The following is a 17,760-nucleotide window of genomic DNA, read 5'->3' as shown; positions in this document are numbered from 1 at the left end:
TGGTCGCACTGACCGATGACCTCTGGCGAGCCCGGGATAGGGGTTATTCCTCTATCCTGGTGCTTCTTGACCTCTCAGCGGCTTTCGATACCATCGCCCATGGTATCCTTCTGCGTCGTCTCGGAGAGGTGGGGGTGGGCGGCACCGTATTGCGGTGGTTCTCCTCCTACCTCTCTGACAGGTCGCAGTCGGTGTTGGTGGGCGGACAGAGATCGACCCCTAGGCGCCTCAATCATGGGGTGCCTCAGGGCTCGGTCCTGTCCCCCCTCCTTTTTAACATCTACATGAAACCGCTGGGTGAGATCATTCAGCGACACGGGGTGAGGTATCATCAGTATGCGGATGATACCCAATTGTATATCTCCACCCCGTGTCCTTTCAGTGAAGCAGTCGACGTGATGTGCTGGTGCCTGGAAGATGTGAGGGTCTGGATGGGGGTGAACAGGCTTAGACTCAACCCTGACAAGACCGGGTGGCTCTGGGTCTTGCCTCCCAAAGGCCAACTGGATGGTCCATCTTTAGTCCTGGGGGGGCAAATTTACCTCCCTCAGTGCAGGCACGCAACTTGGGTGTCCTCCTGGACTCACAGCTAAATCTGGAACAACATCTATCGGCTGTGGCCAGGGGGACATTTGCACAGGTTCGCCTAGTGCACCAGTTGCGGCCTTATTTGGGCCGGGAGGCTTTACTCACAATCACTCATGCCCTTGTCACCTCAAGACTGGATTACTGTAACGCGCTCTACATGGGGCTACCCTTGAAGGGCGTTCGGAGACTGCAGTTGGTTCAGAACGCAGCCGCAAGAGCGATTGTGGGTGCGCCAAGGTACGCCCACGTGTCACCTATCCTCCGCGAGCTGCACTGGCTTCCTGTGGGTCTCCGGATGCAATTCAAGGTGTTGGTTATCACCTTTAAACCCCTTCATGGCATAGGGCCAGGTTACTTACAGGAACGCATTCTGCCGCACAGTTCCCAGAGACCGGTGAGGTCCCATAGATTGGGCCTCCTTCGGGTCCCGTCGGCCAGACAATGTCGGCTGGCGGGCCCTCGGGGAAGGGCCTTTTCTGTGGTGGCTCCGACCTGGTGGAATCAACTTCCCCCCGAGGTTCGAACTACTCCCACCCTTCCGGCCTTTAAGAAAGCCGTTAAAACTCTCCTGTTCCGGCAGGCCTGGGGCTGATGTCCCCGGGGGGGGGGGGGATATGATTGGACTTGCGGTATGACTGTATTATTTTATTGTTTTATGATTGTTTTAACTCTGTACGCCGCCCTGAGTCCTTTGGGATTGGGCGGCATATAAATAAAATTAAATACAAAAAAAAATACAAATGGTGTGTGTGCCCACAGAGAGGGCTCTGAGTGCCGCCTCTGGCACGCGTGCCATAGGTTCACCACCACTGTGCTATAATAGCTACAGGTGACACTATGAATTCTCTCTCCTTCCCCGCATACAGCAGGTAATCCTGGAGGAGAGTTCAGAACTAGAGGGAACACGCTGAAATGTCAAAACAGAAAAGTTTCATTTCCTTGAATTTTTAGAAGCGTTATTAAATATAGGACAGGACTTCTTCCACTACAACACAGGGTTCAATCTGTAGACCCTTAAAAATGAACATTTTAATTTTTTCCAGACATGCCTAAGATAAGTCAAAATCGGTTCTGGCTCTACCTGAGATTTCTTGCTTTCGTTCTCTTTCTTTTCCAGCTGAGTCTTCAACTTTCTTCTCTCCTGTTCAAGTTCCCGCACTCTCTTCTGAAGTTTCAGGAAGAGACTCATGTCCATGGCTGCCTTCTCCAAGCCCACTTCCTACGGAGGAACAGGAATAGCTAACAATGTGAAAGGAGGGTAGAGAGAAGCAGAGAAGACCCCCAACTCTCTGGAAACTTGGAAGAATGGGGTCACTTTGCTGAGAATCACTGAGAACCACCTACAAATAAGCAGGCCCCATTTGAGAAAGAATATGCAGTTCAGTTCTCTTTTGGAAACCAGGACTTGAAGTAAAAATGGCTGCACATCTTTGAAGAGGCAGTTTTTGTGTATCTAGATAGCTCAACTCTTTTTGGCTAAACGGAAGTCCGAAAAGCACTTTGCAAATTAAACAGGTGACAAGGTCAGGGGTAGGCCACCTTGGCTCTTTTATGACTCATGGACTTCAACTCCCAGAATTCCTGAGCCAGCATGGGAGAACTATGGCCCCCTCATGACTGGTGGACTTCAACTCCCAGAATTCCTGAGCCAGCCATGCTGAGGGGAAAGGGAGAGATTTCCAAGCTGAGCCAGGCTGGCTCAGGAATTCTGGGAGTTGAAGTCCACCAGTCATGAGGGGGCCATAGTTCCTCCATGCTGGCTGAGGAATTATGGGAATTGAAGTATGCAAGTCATGAAGTGGCCTTAGTTCCCCATGCTGGCTCAGGAATTCTGGGAATTGAAGTCCACGAGTCATAAAAGAGCCAAGGTTGCCTACCCCTGGCCTAGGCCTAAGTCGCTTTATGACTCATGGACTTCAACTCCCAGAATTCCTGAGCCAGCATAGCTCAGCTTGGAAACCTCTCCCCTGGACTAAGGTTGCCTACCCCTGGACTAAGAACATTTCCAATATGGAGAACGCTTCCAAACATCTGCTTTTATCCTCCACAACTCTTGTGGTCTCCCATGTATAGGAATAAATTTAAATGGGGCTCCTACACACCCAAGTTGCAAAAGAGATACAAGACCTTAGCAAGAGCATCATGTATGTAAGAAAAGGCTTCATGTGTCACGCATGGCTTGGGGCAAAGTTACTCTCAGGACCATGAGGTCTGGCAGGAGAGACATGCTCTGGGTTCTGTCCTCAAGAGAGCACCATCCGGTGCGATATTCAACTTTAGGATTTCTGGACTTCAACTCCCAGAATTCCCCAGCCAGCCATATAGGCTGGGGGATTCTGGGAGTTGAGGTCCACACATCTTATAGTTGCCAAAGCTGAAAAACAAAGATCTACTGCAGGGATCCAAACTTGGCTGGCTGAGGAATTCTGGGAGTTAATTTTAACACAAGTGTTAAAATTTGGAGACCCCTGATTTAGTGGGACAGGAGGAACGTCTTTTCTGCTCTGACACCCACCCTTTGGGACATCCTTCCCCCCCCCAAGTCAAATTTGCCCCAACTCAGCTGGGATTACACAAGGCATCAAAAACATAAGGCATCAATCCTGAGGCGCTGGGAGTATGGATGAGCTGGCTTTTTGGTTATATTGATTTTGAGGCGATGTAATTATTCTCAGCTGCTATTTTATACCATGTTATGTTATTTATGTTTTTCATTATTGGTTGTGCTTTCATTCTGTTTTAAAACAATGCTGTATAAGAGATGGGTGGCCATATTCATTAATTAAGTGGGTTACAATGGGATCCTAACCAAACTGCAATGCAGAATTTCACCGTTTCAAGGCCAGGTTTGAAAAGAGAACTAAAACACGGAAGAACTCTAGTTTAAGTAATTTTAACTCACGCAAGCTTTGTGTGTGCAACATGAAATGTAGAAGCTTTTTAAAATATATTGGAATTTGACACTTGAATGCCTTGTATGTAAAGATTGCAAGGAAGGAACCTATAACTCTTTGGAAAGCAAATCTACGTAAATATATCTCTAGCAAATGCTGGTCCTAATTTTAAAACATTATTGCTCATTGTGCTCTATGTACAGTCCTAAATCTCTGGGGAAAGCAGTCGTTTAAACAGAAATCCTCCGTAATTGGCTAATTAAAAAAAATAAAACCAGAAAGGATCCTCTCAATATAAAGCTGAGGTTGTAAGGCTTCTGCTCCAGGATTTTATATTCTCTTCAGTCCTATAGCTTAATAACGGCACTTTCAAATCACCATTGTTGAATTTAAATTAGATTTCCTTACCGCCCCATCTTGGCCATGCTGGCTGAGAATGGGGAGGGGGGCTTGTAATTCAGCCCAGAGAGAGGTCACCAGAGATAACATGGACAGCAAACACATTTACTTTGCCTCCGCAGAAAAAAAAATCTTCCTTTACTTCCAATTCCATACCTCTATCTGCTGTATCGCATCTTCCGTGTCTCCTATTTCAGATGTAGAAATGGATGGGTAGTTGGAATCCGATTCCAAGCTGCTTTGGTTTGAGGGGTTCCTTCTGTGCCCTGGGCTTTGCTATCCAAAGAGGGAAACTGTATTAGATTGACTCAGCTGGTACATCAGGTGCAAAAAAAAACCACCAAAAAACAATTGTCGAGTTGACCTCTCTTGAGATCGTGACCGTTTCTGCTTAGAAATAATGGCAGGAGTTGTATTATTTTTTTAAGGAAACAACAACGTTAACATTACAGTAGGCTGATGAGAGCTTACTTGGCTGATGCACAAAACCCACATCAGAGGACATGCTGACGCTTGTATTCCACGTGGGCCTCCTGTCACCATCCAAGCATCACACCGGATGAAACTGTGACCAAGGAGGCCTCAAGCAATAAACAGAGTGTCGGTCTTTAGGATGCTTAATTTACTGTATCTGGGAGATGGTTCAAGTGTATTTATAGCAGCAGAGGATGAAGGCATGAAGCCTCTTGTCCACACACTGCTCATATTCCTCATGTGGACCATGTGTGTAATTAAAATCTAAATTAGAGCTCAGCCCAAATGACCTTTTACATTTCTTCACCAAATTTGGAAACGGAGACTTTGGGAAGATCATTTCTATGAATGTACCCAGAAAAAGCTCTCTGGGAATTGTAGAAAGGGATGAAGCTACCCTACCACCACCCAGCAGCAACGGTTGCACTCCCATTAAAAAAAAAAAACAAAAAACCTGGCACCCAGCATAAGGCTGGAGGCAAAGGATGTGCTTGAGACTTCTGTATGGAGACAGTACACGAATGAGAAGGAAGAGGTAATCACCAGACATTTGCTGAGGCACTTGGCCGTCTCCAAGGGGAAAATGGGAGACCAAATAGAAGTTCTGGTAGAGGCCATGGTGATTGTCTCACCATTAGAAGATGCTCAGATATGGCCTTGGAGTTCAACTGTGCTGTCACAAGGGCAGATGAACCACCCTGGCTGTTGGCCAGGACTCTTGTGGAGCAGACGAAAGCAACATGTTGATTAGCCAAGCCAACCAAACCAAGATGATTGGCCAGTCCACAGCCATTAGGGTTAGATCATATAAAGCAGGAGTGTCTAACTTTGTCAACTTCAAGATTTGTGGACCAACTCCCAGAGTTCCCCAGCCAGCCATACTGGCTCAGGAATTCTGGGAGTTGAAGTCCACAGGTCTTAAAGCGTAAGCCCAATATTATAAAGCATAAATGGCCACTGGCTTAGATTGTAAAATCATTTACACAACCCTGCTGCCAATATTAACTGATCTACAAAAAGCTTAGCACACACAACTTGTGATGCATTAAGTTCAATAACATAAGAATCGTAAGTTCAGAACACAAGGATGGAGTAAAAATAATTAATTAGCATCCTGTTCCACTCATTATGATTCCACTGATCCAATCCTATCCTCCGAAAGGAATTTCAGAAGCGGGTTCTCTTCCATTCAACTGAATCAAAGCGCAGAAGAACATAGACGATCAATCACTTGGGACTAAATATTAGTACTAGCCCTAAAAACTGCAAACAGGCCACAGCTACAACATCAATAGAGCCCAGGTGGCGCAGTAGTTAAAATGCAGCATTGCAGGCAAACTCTGCCCACAGCCTGGAGTTCGATCCTGACCAGCTCAGGGTTGACTTGGCCTTCCATCCTTCCAAGGTTGATAAAATGAGGACCTGGATTGTTGGGGGCAAATAGGCTGACTCTGTAAACGACCCAGGGAGGGCTGTACAGCACTAAGGGGCAATCTATAAACCTAAATGTTGTTGCTATTGCTAACTGACAGTCAGAACACCATCTCTGGGCATCTCATTGTGACCTCGGGATAAAGGCCCTTTCCCGTTACCTTGATGAGCGCCATCTCCTCACTGAGATTGTCGTATCTCTGCTCCAGCCTCGAATATTCCTGCACAAGGTGCTGGTAACGGACTCTCTCCTCGTCAAGCTCCTTCTTCATCAGGTTTTCTTCAAGTGCATTTTTGGCAAATTCATCTTATAAAAAAATAAGAAAGAATCTTGAGGATCACAGAAAAGAGCGGATGGCCCTCTCCAATCTGGAGAGTAGCCTGTGGATTTAGCTTTTACCCAGGCAGCCTGTCCATTGGGAATGCTCACTGCAGTCCACTGAGTTCTTCAAATCCAGCGAGTTCCTCACACCTTACAAAATGGATTACGCATTTCTATCATACGTGTACCCACAGTATTATGTGCTCCTACTATGTAATTTTATGACTGTTATCCAGGTGCTCTAGGCCATACGCTAAGTAAAATAACTGCAGTCCAGAATGGAAATAAACTGGTTAAAACTCTTAAAAGGAAACTTCTGAAGATTTACATTCTAGGGCACATGGTCTACTTTGCTAGCATTATAAATAACTTAGAGCAGGGGTCCCCAACCTTGGCTACTTTAAGACCTGTGGACTTCAACTCCCAGAATTCCCCAGCCCACAGGTCTTAAAGTAGCCAAGGTTGGGGACCCCTGACTTAGAATATCTATAGGCCACCCAGAGTCGCTTGATTGGTGAAATGGGTGGCCTACAAATTTAATAAATATGCTTCTGTGCCACTTCACAAACAGAGCAGAAGCTTTAATCAGAGCAATTTTTTAAAAGAAAATTCATCCAACAAAAAGTTAAAATGCCCAGTTACTCAGGCATCCTTTTTTTTTAATGTGGTTGTTTTTCATTTACTTTTTTTAAAAACAAGGAAGAGCTCGTACAGCATTATTTACTTTCACACTGCACAAATTTCCTCTAAGGTAGAAGGGAACACTTCAACATCCTTGCCGTCAGATGCACAAATTAACTCCAAAGTTCAACTAATATTGATTTCGTCAGGCGCGCGGACGGATGTCTAAATGAGGCCTCTGACAGTTTCAGCCATGAAATGCATTTCTTAGCCAATTTCCAGACTACAATGCTTCAATAAAGTAACACCGAATGCTTACAATTCAGACTTGTTTTCATTTCTCTACTTTACTCTTTTTCACTTGGTTAATGTTTAACTTAATTTTACGTTAAACTGATTCTCGACTGGGTTGCCCCAGTGTTTTCTCAATGCGCTGAATGTATCCTGGTTTGAACATGGCTGTTTTTAAATGGTTCGCAGAGTTTTCAAGACAAAGAATCCTTTTATCATAGAATGTTTCATTCCATACAATTCCCTCCCCACCTCCTGATTCCAGGGATTAAATCAGTTTGTACTTGGAATCCTTCCACCTTCAACAGAGAAATTTCAAGCCATATTTTTGAGAGAGAGAGAGAAAAGGCAACCTGTTTGAAAATGACCACAATTATTATTATTTACAGTGGAGACGAGGAGAAAGGACTCCTAAACGCATATTGGGAGAAAATACAAACACTTTCACTTCATGATCAGTACGAATGAAGGCATCTGCTAGCTTCTGCTTACCTTCTGAGTGACCCAAGATTTTGTTGTTTAGCATCTCTTTTTCTTCCTTCAGGAGGACATTCTCTTCTTCCAAGTCAGAGATCCTCTAAGAGGAACACAAAAAAACCAAGTTAACGTCCACAATGTTGGCCAGTTTGAGGTCCCTGTACCCTGCAGGCCGATTCTGTTTCACACTGGCTGACTTTTATAGCCAAACCGGTTCCTTCCGCCTTCCTTTATTAAAACAAGGATAGTTTTGCTCTCAGCCTAGGCCAGTGAGTGGCTTTCAGTGGTATCTTAAAGAGGAACGCAACACAAAATGAGCAAATGTCGACAGGCTACGCAGCTCCCAAATTACTACGGGTCATTTAACGACCGTTCAAAGTTACAACGGCAGTGAAAAAAGTGACTTATCACCCTTTTTTTCATACTTATGGAGCATCTGCAGCATCCCCGGGGTCACGTGATCAAAATTCGGACGCTTGGCAACTGACTCATATTTATGACGGTCGCAGCGTCCCAGGGTCACGTGATCCCCTTTTGCAACCTCCTGAGAAGGAAAGCCAATGGGGGGGGAGAGAGGCCAGATTCACTTAACAACTGTTTTACTAACTTAACAACTGCAGTGATTCACTTGACAACTGTGGCAAAAATGGTCGTAAAATGGGGAAAATTCACTTCACAAATGTTTCGCTTAGCAACAGAAATTTTGGGCTCAGTTGTGGACATAAGTCAAAGATTAAAGAGGATCAGGGGATTGGAGGCTAAAACATACAAGGAACGGCTGCTGGAATTGGGGATGTCTAGTTTAAGGAAGAGAAGGACGAGGGGGGACAGGATAGCAGCCTTCCAGTATCTCAGGGGCTGCCCCAAAGAAGAGAGAGTCAAGCTGTTCTCCAAAGCCCCTGAAGGCAGGACAAGAAGCAACGGATGGAAACTAACCAAGGAGAGAAGCAACCTGGAACTAAGGAGAAATTTCCTGACAGTGAGAACAATTAACCTGTAGAACCACCTGCCTCCAGACTGGCTCAATGAGAGGAAAAATTTATTTATGGCAGAAAGATTTAAAATTGTTACTTTGATAAACACTCTATTACTACATCCCATCACCTACAAGAATGAATTCATTATATTTTACTAGATGAGCTATTTATCTCGCGTTTTCACTCAAAATGAAAATGTTGAGCAGTTGGGCAGTCAAAGGGAAAAAATGAAAGTTAGTAAGAGAAATAAAATTAATTTTTAAAAGGCTATGAAAAGCTTAATGAAGCATACATCAAACAAAAAGCCATCATAAACATTGTGGTTGTTTAGAAATAGCAATGTGTGTCACATGCAGGCACACTTAATGAAGACTTAATGAAGGCAGGACAAGAGGAAGCAACGGGTGGAAACTAATCAAGGAGAGAAGCAACCTGGAACTAAGGAGAAACTTCCTGACAGGGAGAACAATTAACCAGTGGAACAACCTGCCTCCAGAAGCGGTGAATGCTCCAACACTGGAAGTTTTTAAGAAGAGACTGGACGGCCATTTGTCTGAAATGGTATAGGGTTTCCTGCCTGAGCAGGGGGTTGGACTAGATGAACTCCAAGGTCCCTTCCAACTGTTATTTGGGCATTGGTAACCTTGATTGGAGTATCCTAATAACCCACCTGTAAAGTGGTCTGGAGATGGGCACAGAAAGGTTGCTGACCGATTGCCTTCCCATGTATATTTTAGACCTCTGCTAAAATTGGGTGCCTGCTTGTCAGATGCAATGTTGTGAGATTGGCCCACAAATACTAGACAATGCTTGTGACCAGAATATCAAAAAGAGAATGTGGCCTGCCCAATAGAGAGTTACTCCCCCCTTATTGATTGCTTCTGGTTTTAGGGAATGTTGGTTTGTTTTTGGCAAAGCGAGTGGTCCATAACCTGATACAATAAATAAATCACCCATCAATCTCGGGTCAATTTTTAAGATTCTTTTCAAGCCACATATATCAGGTACCTAGGAAGTAAAAAAATGATACAGATTTTAGGATATTGTTAAAGCTGTTCTGGGGGTAAATACAGAATCTTAAAAATTTTAAGAATAAATTTGTAAACTCAGAGTGTGTAAATTAAGGCAAAATTTCTTTTGACAGCCTTTCTCTCACATCTGAACATCTTCCCTTCAACCCACTTTCGTCTCTCGCTTTCCCACAATCCCTGGGGTGGGAGAATGCGAATCTGGGTCTCCCTAGCCCAGCATTTTAACCATTATAGCACACTGCCTCAGCATACCGCTTCCCATCACACCTGGAACACACAACCCTAAGCAACACACAGGTAGTCCTTGACTTACAACCATTCGTTTATTTACCATTCAAAGTTACACTAGCACTGCAAATAGTGACTTATGACCAATTCCCCCACTTACGACCATTGTAAGCATCCCTGTGGTCACTTGATCAAAATTCGGCCCCTTGGCCACTCTCTTGTATTTATGACGGCTGCAGTCTCCTGGGATGGGGTGATCCCTTTTTGCAGCCTTCCGACAAGCAAACAAGAATGGGGAGCCACATTCACTTAACAACTGTGTTAACAATTGCAGTGATTCCCTTAATAGTGGCAAAAAGGTTGTAAAATGGGGGAAAAATTACTTGCCAACTATCTTGCTTAGCGATGGAAATTTTGGATTCAATTTTGTTCATATCTTGAGGACTAGCTGTATTAATCAAACCAATTAAATTAATAATTTTGTGTGTGTGCCTTTGCGTCAATTTGGATTCATAGCAACTGCCTGGAGAAGTCCTTGCAGTTTTTTAGCCAGATTTTCAGAACTGGTTTGGCCTCACCTTCGCCTTCCTTTGGGAGAGCGAGAGAGGGAGGGAGGGAGAGGGAAAGAGAGAGGGAAAGAGAGAGAGAGAGAGAGAGAGAGAGAGAGAGAGAGAGAGAGAGAGAGACTGTCTCAAAGTTACCCAGATGGTTTCATGCCTAAGAATGGACTAGAAATAATGGTTTCCTGGTATCTAACCTGGTTCCTGAAGCACTACACCAAACTGTCTCTACAACAACAACAATAATAATAAAGTTGGAAGGGACCTTGGAGGTCATCTAGTCCAACCCCCTGCTCAGGCAGGTAACCCTACACCATTTCAGACAAATGGCTGTCCAGTCTCTTCTTAAAAACTTCCAGTGTTGGAATGTCCACAGCTTCTGGAGGCAGGTGGTTCCACTGGTTAATTGTTCTGACTGCCAGGAAGTTTCTCCTTAGTTCCAGGTTGCTCCTCTCCTTGATGAGTTTCCATCCGTTGCTTCTTGTCCTGCCTTCAGGCTCTTTGGAGAATAGCTTGACTCCCTCTTCTTTGGGGCAACCCCTGAGATACTGGAAGGCTGCTCTCATGCCCCCCCCTTGTCCTTCTCTTCATTAACGAAATTAGCGTACCTGAAGAAGCTACTACCCTAAATTGTTTTGGACAAGTCATTTTAGTGCAGGCAATATTATTCTGTTACACGGGGGGGGGGCACAGGACCACAGCCTGACACACCAGATTTTATTGTGCATGACAAAACTGCAGCTCACTGAAGAATAAGGTTAATTTGGGGAAACTGCTACTCAGATTGTATGAGGCTTTTGAGCAGTTATAAAAAGGAGGCTTTTGTGCCTCCATATCATAGCGTGTTTTTCTTTGTTGTTGTTGCAGAATAGCAATTTAGGACGTCTGTATAGATGTCTAGTTTTCAATGTATGTTCATACATTTTTCCACACTTTTCTCAGCAGGAAAACTCTGCAGAGACATTTTAGCAGTAATTGCAGATGACGTTAAAAGCAAGGAGAAACGGGAAGCAGGAAGCAGTGGGAGAAACTCTTAGAACCAAAGGCCTTCAAGCTGCTTTCTAATGAACTTCTCAATATGCTAAAGAACAGAAGGGGAAGGTGGAGGAAACCCCCCCCCCCGAAAGCGACAAAATTAGAGCAGGTTTTCAATGCCAGGGCCCAACAAGAGAGCAACCCCTGTGAGGACCTCAGCTGACCTCAAAAACAACATGAGGTCCAGTAAGTCCTTGAAACCACATCAAAGTTGTTAGGTGCCAGGATGGGAGACCACCAAGAAATTCCATTCTTAAGCCTAAATTGATAAGTTGTTTAAAAAAAAAAAACCCAGAAGACGGCAATGGTAAATCGACTTTAAATTTGCAGAGAAAAGCACAAGTATGTGAAACCGTTAGGAGCTGAGCTCAATGGAATAAGCACCTTAAAAACCATTTAAAAATAAAATAATGCCCTTAATCCTCAACGTCTCGGTACATTAATTTTGCCCTTGCTCTGCTATTGCTTTCGTCTTTGGCACGGCTGCAAATTAAAAGGTGCACATAACATGCAGTCACAAGGCGGCCTGGATCCCCTGAGCATAAGTACAAGCAGCTCTCGGCTTACAACCGCTTGTTCAGTGCCTGTTCGAAGTCACAACGGCACTGAAAAAGGTGACTTGCAAGGGATCCTTGCACTTACGACCGCTGCATGGTCACGTGATCACAATTCGGGCACTTGGCAACTGGCCTGCCTTTACGACAGCTGCTGTCAGAATCCAATTATATTTCATCTTTAAATTATCAAATATAGAAACTCCCAATTCTGCCTTCTCTGGATTCTGCCATAAGAGGGAGAGAAGGGGGAGAGCAAAGGGGCTTTATGGCCCTCACTTCCTTCTTTACACTTCAAAGGGCTGAATGCTGAATGTGTGTTTATTGTGACCTCTAAGCGTTAACATATCAAAGAAGGGTAATTGCCTTTCATGTAGTTATCTGAAGTCTCCATCTAGACGGAAGAAAGAAGAAAGGGGGTGGAATTGTGATACTTGAAACTATCACTGGAAGGGGGGTTGAGTGGGTGGGACTACTGGGGAACCCCTTAAAACCTTGAATGGGAGAGCTTGAACCCCAAGTCCTGTCTAGCATGCCTGCAACCATTTTCTCTTAATAAAGGATTCCTGTTGGAAGAATTATTCCAAGAGTTCTGTCTTCTTAAGATGCAAAGTGGGGTGGTCCTTACATTAGACAGGACTTGCAAAATTAATCCACCTGGAAGGTAGACCCTTGCCGGGGGCTTTTGCAAAAATTTACCATGTCAGACAACGAAGCAAGAGAGGGAGAAAACTCCCTGGAAAGAGAGCCGCTGACCCAGTTGGAACCTTGCCAGATGTTGGGATCCGAGAGGCCAGATTTCTCAGAAGAAGCAGTGGTGGAGACACAGGACCACAAGCCTCGCTGGTCGATGGGCGTTGGAAAGAAAAGCGAGTGGGGAAAGGAATCAAGAAAAGTGACCCTGAGACGGGGGACCAAGCAACCAGAATGGAAGCAGGAGATGGAGAAATCCCTGCACGCAAGTGAAGAGGGAGGAAGCCGTATGCCGTACTCAGACTGGATCCTAGAGAGAGCTATTGACCTGATGAAGAGAACTCTCAGCTCCCTAGGAGAGGAGATTCCTGAGCCCTACGCCCGCCCCAGTTCCTGGAGCCACAAAGGGAGAGACACCGAGGGGGACGTGGAACCTGCAACCCCAGGTACATTTACTGATCCAGGAGCTCCCACCCCCTACCGGACCACAGATGGAAATCTGGACGGAAGACACTACCACCCACAATGGAGGCACCGATCCATTCCAAGACGTCCACCGTTGGAGGTGAAATTCAAAGGGGAGCCAACACGCTTGGGGTTCTTCCTAACCCAAGTCCTCAGCTACATGGAGGAATATGGGCAGGACATCCCCAGCGACAAAGCCCGCATCCGGATCGTGCAATCTGCCCTGGATGGACCAGCTGCAGATTGGGTGGTGAACCTGCATGACTCCAATGCCCCAGAACTCAGTAACTTCAACCGTTTCATGTCCTCGTTGAGAAGACGATTTGAATACCCCCTGGCTGATCGCAAAGCCCGTGAAAGAATAACAACGATGAGGCAGGGCAAACGCCCAGTGGCTGAGTATACACAAGAATTCCGAGCCATTGCCAGCAAACTGAATTGGCCAGAAGACATCCTCCTTGGCCGTGTCAAAGACGGACTAAACTATGATCTATATGATGCTTGCCTGCCCCGAGGAGACCCACATCGACTTGAGGAATGGTACGACTTGGCAGAGGAAGCAGAGATCGACATATTGAAGAGGCATCGCCGAGGAAAACAATGGAGCCGCCCCCCGCCTGAGCTGACACACCAACCGGTGAAATCATCGGATACAGCCAAGAAGCAGATGGGGTGTTTCAAGTGCTGAAGAGAAGGGCATCGAGCTGTAGAATGCCGCTCAAAGGCCCCCCAGCACAACCCAGACAGATCCCCAATCAACAAACCCAGAGGGTATTCAGCTAAGCCAAAAGAAACAGCCATGCAAATGATGGAAATTGCAGAAACCCCCACCTCTGCTCACCAAGGGGAAAGAACTCCAGCCTACACCACAGGGATGGTGGATGCCTCAGATGACAGCTCGGAAGGCGAACCCCTGGTAAGTGGACGCATCACACCCATCTTCAAAACAGTGACTATATTAATCTCCCCCATGCCCGAAGCTGTGAAGGTGAAAGCCTTAATAGACTCTGGCTGCACCTGCTGCCTCATTAGCCCAACACTAGTGGGGAATCTGGGCATCCCATCCAGGAACTGGAACAACCAATCTCATTTGGCCAGCTCGATGGATCCATAGCAGGGGGGGTGCCAGCTACCCTAGCCACTCTGCCAATACACCTCTCCCTGGGCAACCATGAAGAGGACTTAACGTTTGTGGTGACCCCAGGTATGGAATGCCCAATGATTCTAGGGATGGAATGGTTGAAAAAATGGAACCCCTGGGTAAATTGGAGGACGACAGAAATCAAATTCCCGAAGGGGGACCCTATGGACTTAAAACCCCAAGAGAGGCTACCAGAATCAAGAATAGAAAAAGCATCCATAGGAGAGGAAAAAAGATTAACAGAAATACCAGAGGAATATAGGGACCTTGCTGAAGTCTTCAGTGAGGAGAGGGCGAATGAGCTTCCCCCCCACCGACCCACAGACTGTACCATTGAATTCAAGCCTGGGCCAAACTCCCGAAGCCCAGATTATACTCCATGAGCCCAAAGGAGAAGGAGGAAATGAAAAGATTCATAAAAAAAAACTTAGAGAGAGGTTTCATTGAGCCAGCCAAGCCTAAAGTGGCTGCCCCGGTCCTTTTTAGAGAGAAGAAGGATGGCTCTTTACGTTATGCGTGGATTATAGGGCCCTGAATACAATCAGTGAAAGCAACCTATACCCGCTGCCCCTCATGAAAGACATGCTGTCACACCTATCGAAAGGGAAAATTTTTTTCTAAACTAGACCTAAGGGAAGCTTACTATCGCGTGAGAATCAAGGAAGGGGACGAATGGAAGACTGCATTTTACTGCCCCATGGGGTGCTATCAATTCAAAGTCTTGCCATTTGGATTACAAGGGGGCCCTGCAGTCTTTATGCAATTAATCAATGACGTTCTAAGGGAGCACCTGTTTAAGGGGGTCCTTGTTTCCTTGGACGACATTCTTATCTTTACCGAAACAAAAGAAGAACACGTCAAACTTGTCAGAGCGGTTTTAAAGAAGCTGCGAGCCGCCCACCGATATGCCAACTCTCAAAATGCAATTCCACCAGGGAAAGGCTAGACTACCTGAGGCTAATCGCATATCCCCACATGGGCATTGAAAATGGACAGAGAAGGTCAAGCAGTATTTAGAATGGGCACAACCCGCACAAGAAAGCACTACAACGTTTCCTGGGCTTTTGCAAATTTTTACCGCCAATTCATCCCCTGAGTTGCACAGATAGCCTTGCCCCTCCTAACTTACTAAACGAAGGGAACATCCCAGTAAAACCTAGCCACCACTAACATGGACAATGGAGTGCCAAGCAGCGTTTGAGAGACTAAAGAGACTTTTGTCTGCCGAACCAGTACTAAGGCACCCAGACATGGACAAGCCCTTCATAATACAGGCAGATGCAAGTGATGTGGCAGTGGGGCTGTGCTATTACAAGAAAATGATGATGCAGTATTGCAACCCTGTGCATATACATCCAAGAAACTCACGGAAACAGAACAGCGCTGGCCCGTATGGGAGAAGGAGGCTTATGGGATACGTTGGGCATTACTCACATGGCGACAGTTCCTGGAAGGCAACAATATCCCCTTCCAGGTGTGGACTGATCACAAAAATTTGGAAGCCCTGAAAACTTCCAGGAAACTCAATCCCAAACACGCCCGCTGGTCCCCACATTTTCAACCAATTCCACTTTCAGCTCAACATTTACCAGAAGAAAGAACTTTCCTGGCAGATGCACTACTCGCATGCCCCAATATAATAGCAAGCGCAACAACCACAGACTTCTATACCAGAATGCAAGTCACAACTGGCCGCACCATAACCACAACGAACCCAAGCAAACTTGAAAACCACAACTGGACAGCCAAATGTAATTGAATTCAGAAAGTTTGACAACAGATGATTGGTTCCAGAAAAACAAAATTGTGCACAATACAGACGGGTTGGCCTTGGATAGGGGGAAAAGTTCTATAACCAACACCTCAAAAGAGTGAACTTTCATGCACCTTTTGCCATGACACAATCAGCAGGGCATTTTTGGATTTGTAAAAACTTTACTTTAATTAACCGGCAATTTTGGTGGCCATCCCTGAAAAAGGACATTGAAATTTATAGCCAGTTTGCCAGATGTGCCACGCAAAGAGGTTTGCAAGGAAAAGTGCCAGGACTATTGCAAACAGTGGCAAGTCCCTCAGCCCCCTGGAGAGAAATAGCCATGGATTTTATAGTGGAATTGCCAGAAAGCAATGGGAATACTGTGGTCTGGACGGTCACGGACTTGTTTTCCAAACAGGTGCACTTTATCCCTTGCCAAAAGATTCCCACTGCAAAAGCCTTAGCAAAACTTTTCATCCAACACAGTTACAGATTGCATGGGGCACCCCAACGCATCATCTCTGACAGGGGGGTGCAATTTACGTCTGCATTTTGGAAGTAATTTTTATCCCTCTTAGGAACCACTCAGGGACTGACATCTAGCCACCACCCTCAAGGAAATGGGGGGGCTGAAAAAATGAACTCAGTACTTAAGCAATATTTAAGATGTTTTCTTAGTTTCCAGCAGACCGAGTGGGCGGACTTACTCCCCTTTGCAGAAGTTGCCTACAATAATGCAGTCCACTCCAGCACAGGTTACACTCCTTTTCAAATAGCCACCGGTCAAAGTTTCAACCCCATGCCAGAATTAACCCCAAACGAACCAACGATCCCCTCGCTGAAAGAATGGATGGAAAAATTACAAAACACCTGGCCAATAGTCAGAAAAGCACTAGATGAAGCTAGGCAGGCTTACAAAACACAAGCCGATAAAAAAAGGGTTGAGCCTACACCATTCATTATAGGAGAGATGGTGTACTTATCTACAAAATACCTAAAGTCCCTACAGCCCTGTAAAAAACTTGGACCAAAATACATAGGACCTTTTCCAATTAAAAGAATCATAAATCCAGTAACAGTAGAATTAGAGTTACCCAAAAATCTCAGGCAAATACACCCAATTTTTCATTGCAGCTTGCTGAAAAGAGAGCATCAGTCACCTCTACGGCCAAAAATCCCCCCACCACCACCTCCAATCATGGTGGAGGGTGAACAACACTTCGAAATAAAGGAAGTCCTTGACTCTAGGAGATATCATGGAGCAACTCAGTACCTAGTTGCCTGGAAACACCTCCCTCCCTCACAAAATGAGTGGGTCCATAAACGTCATGTCAGAGCCCCGAAGCTATTGAAGAAGTTTCACACAGAGTATCCTAACAAGCCTAACTAAAATTTTTACTTGTGTTTTCTTTCAGGTGGATCTCTCTTATTGTTAAGAGGGGCCGGATGTCAGAATCCAATTATATTTCATCTTTAAATTATCAAATATAGAAACTCCCAATTCTGCCTTCTCTGGATTCTGCCATAAGAGGGAGAGAAGGGGGAGAGCAAAGGGGCTTTATGGCCCTCACTTCCTTCTTTACACTTCAAAGATGCTGAATGTGTGTTTATTGTAACCTCTAAGCGTTAACATACCAAAGAAGGGTAATTGCCTTTCATGTAGTATCTGAAGTCTCCATCCAGACGGAAGAAAGAAGAAAGGGGTGGAATTGTGATACTTGAAACTATCACTGGAAGGGGGGTTGATTGGGTGGGACTACTGGGGAACCCCTTAAAACCTTGAATGGGAGAGCTTGGACCCCAAGTCCTGTCTAGCATGCCTG

At 45.4% G+C, this 17,760-nt stretch overlaps 1 protein-coding gene across 3 annotated transcripts in view; it reads right to left on the bottom strand.

The window, feature by feature from the left end:
* Positions 1 to 1,479: 1,479 nt before the first annotated feature.
* LOC120297637 (unconventional myosin-Vb-like) overlaps positions 1,480 to 17,760 on the bottom strand; it is a 213,394-nt gene continuing 197,113 nt past the window's right edge. Inside the window, exons 22-25 of one of the 3 annotated variants that reach the window (XM_039320485.1) lie at positions 7,513 to 7,597; positions 5,948 to 6,093; positions 4,038 to 4,157; positions 1,480 to 1,807 (exon numbers count right to left, since the gene is read on the bottom strand). In XM_039320485.1, the coding sequence (XP_039176419.1) occupies positions 1,574 to 1,807; positions 4,038 to 4,157; positions 5,948 to 6,093; positions 7,513 to 7,597 (585 nt within the window). In that variant the 3' untranslated portion in view covers positions 1,480 to 1,573. The remainder of the gene's footprint in view (positions 1,808 to 4,037; positions 4,158 to 5,947; positions 6,094 to 7,512; positions 7,598 to 17,760) is intronic. The other 2 variants (XM_039320484.1, XM_039320486.1) reach the window with 2 other exon arrangements.

Source organism: Crotalus tigris, unplaced genomic scaffold, assembly GCF_016545835.1.
Source record: "Crotalus tigris isolate CLP2741 ecotype Arizona unplaced genomic scaffold, ASM1654583v1 scf7180000023652.331455, whole genome shotgun sequence".
Lineage (NCBI taxonomy): Eukaryota > Metazoa > Chordata > Lepidosauria > Squamata > Viperidae > Crotalus > Crotalus tigris.
Note: the sequence above shows the minus strand (reverse complement) of the source record. Positions and strands in the feature narration are given on the sequence as shown.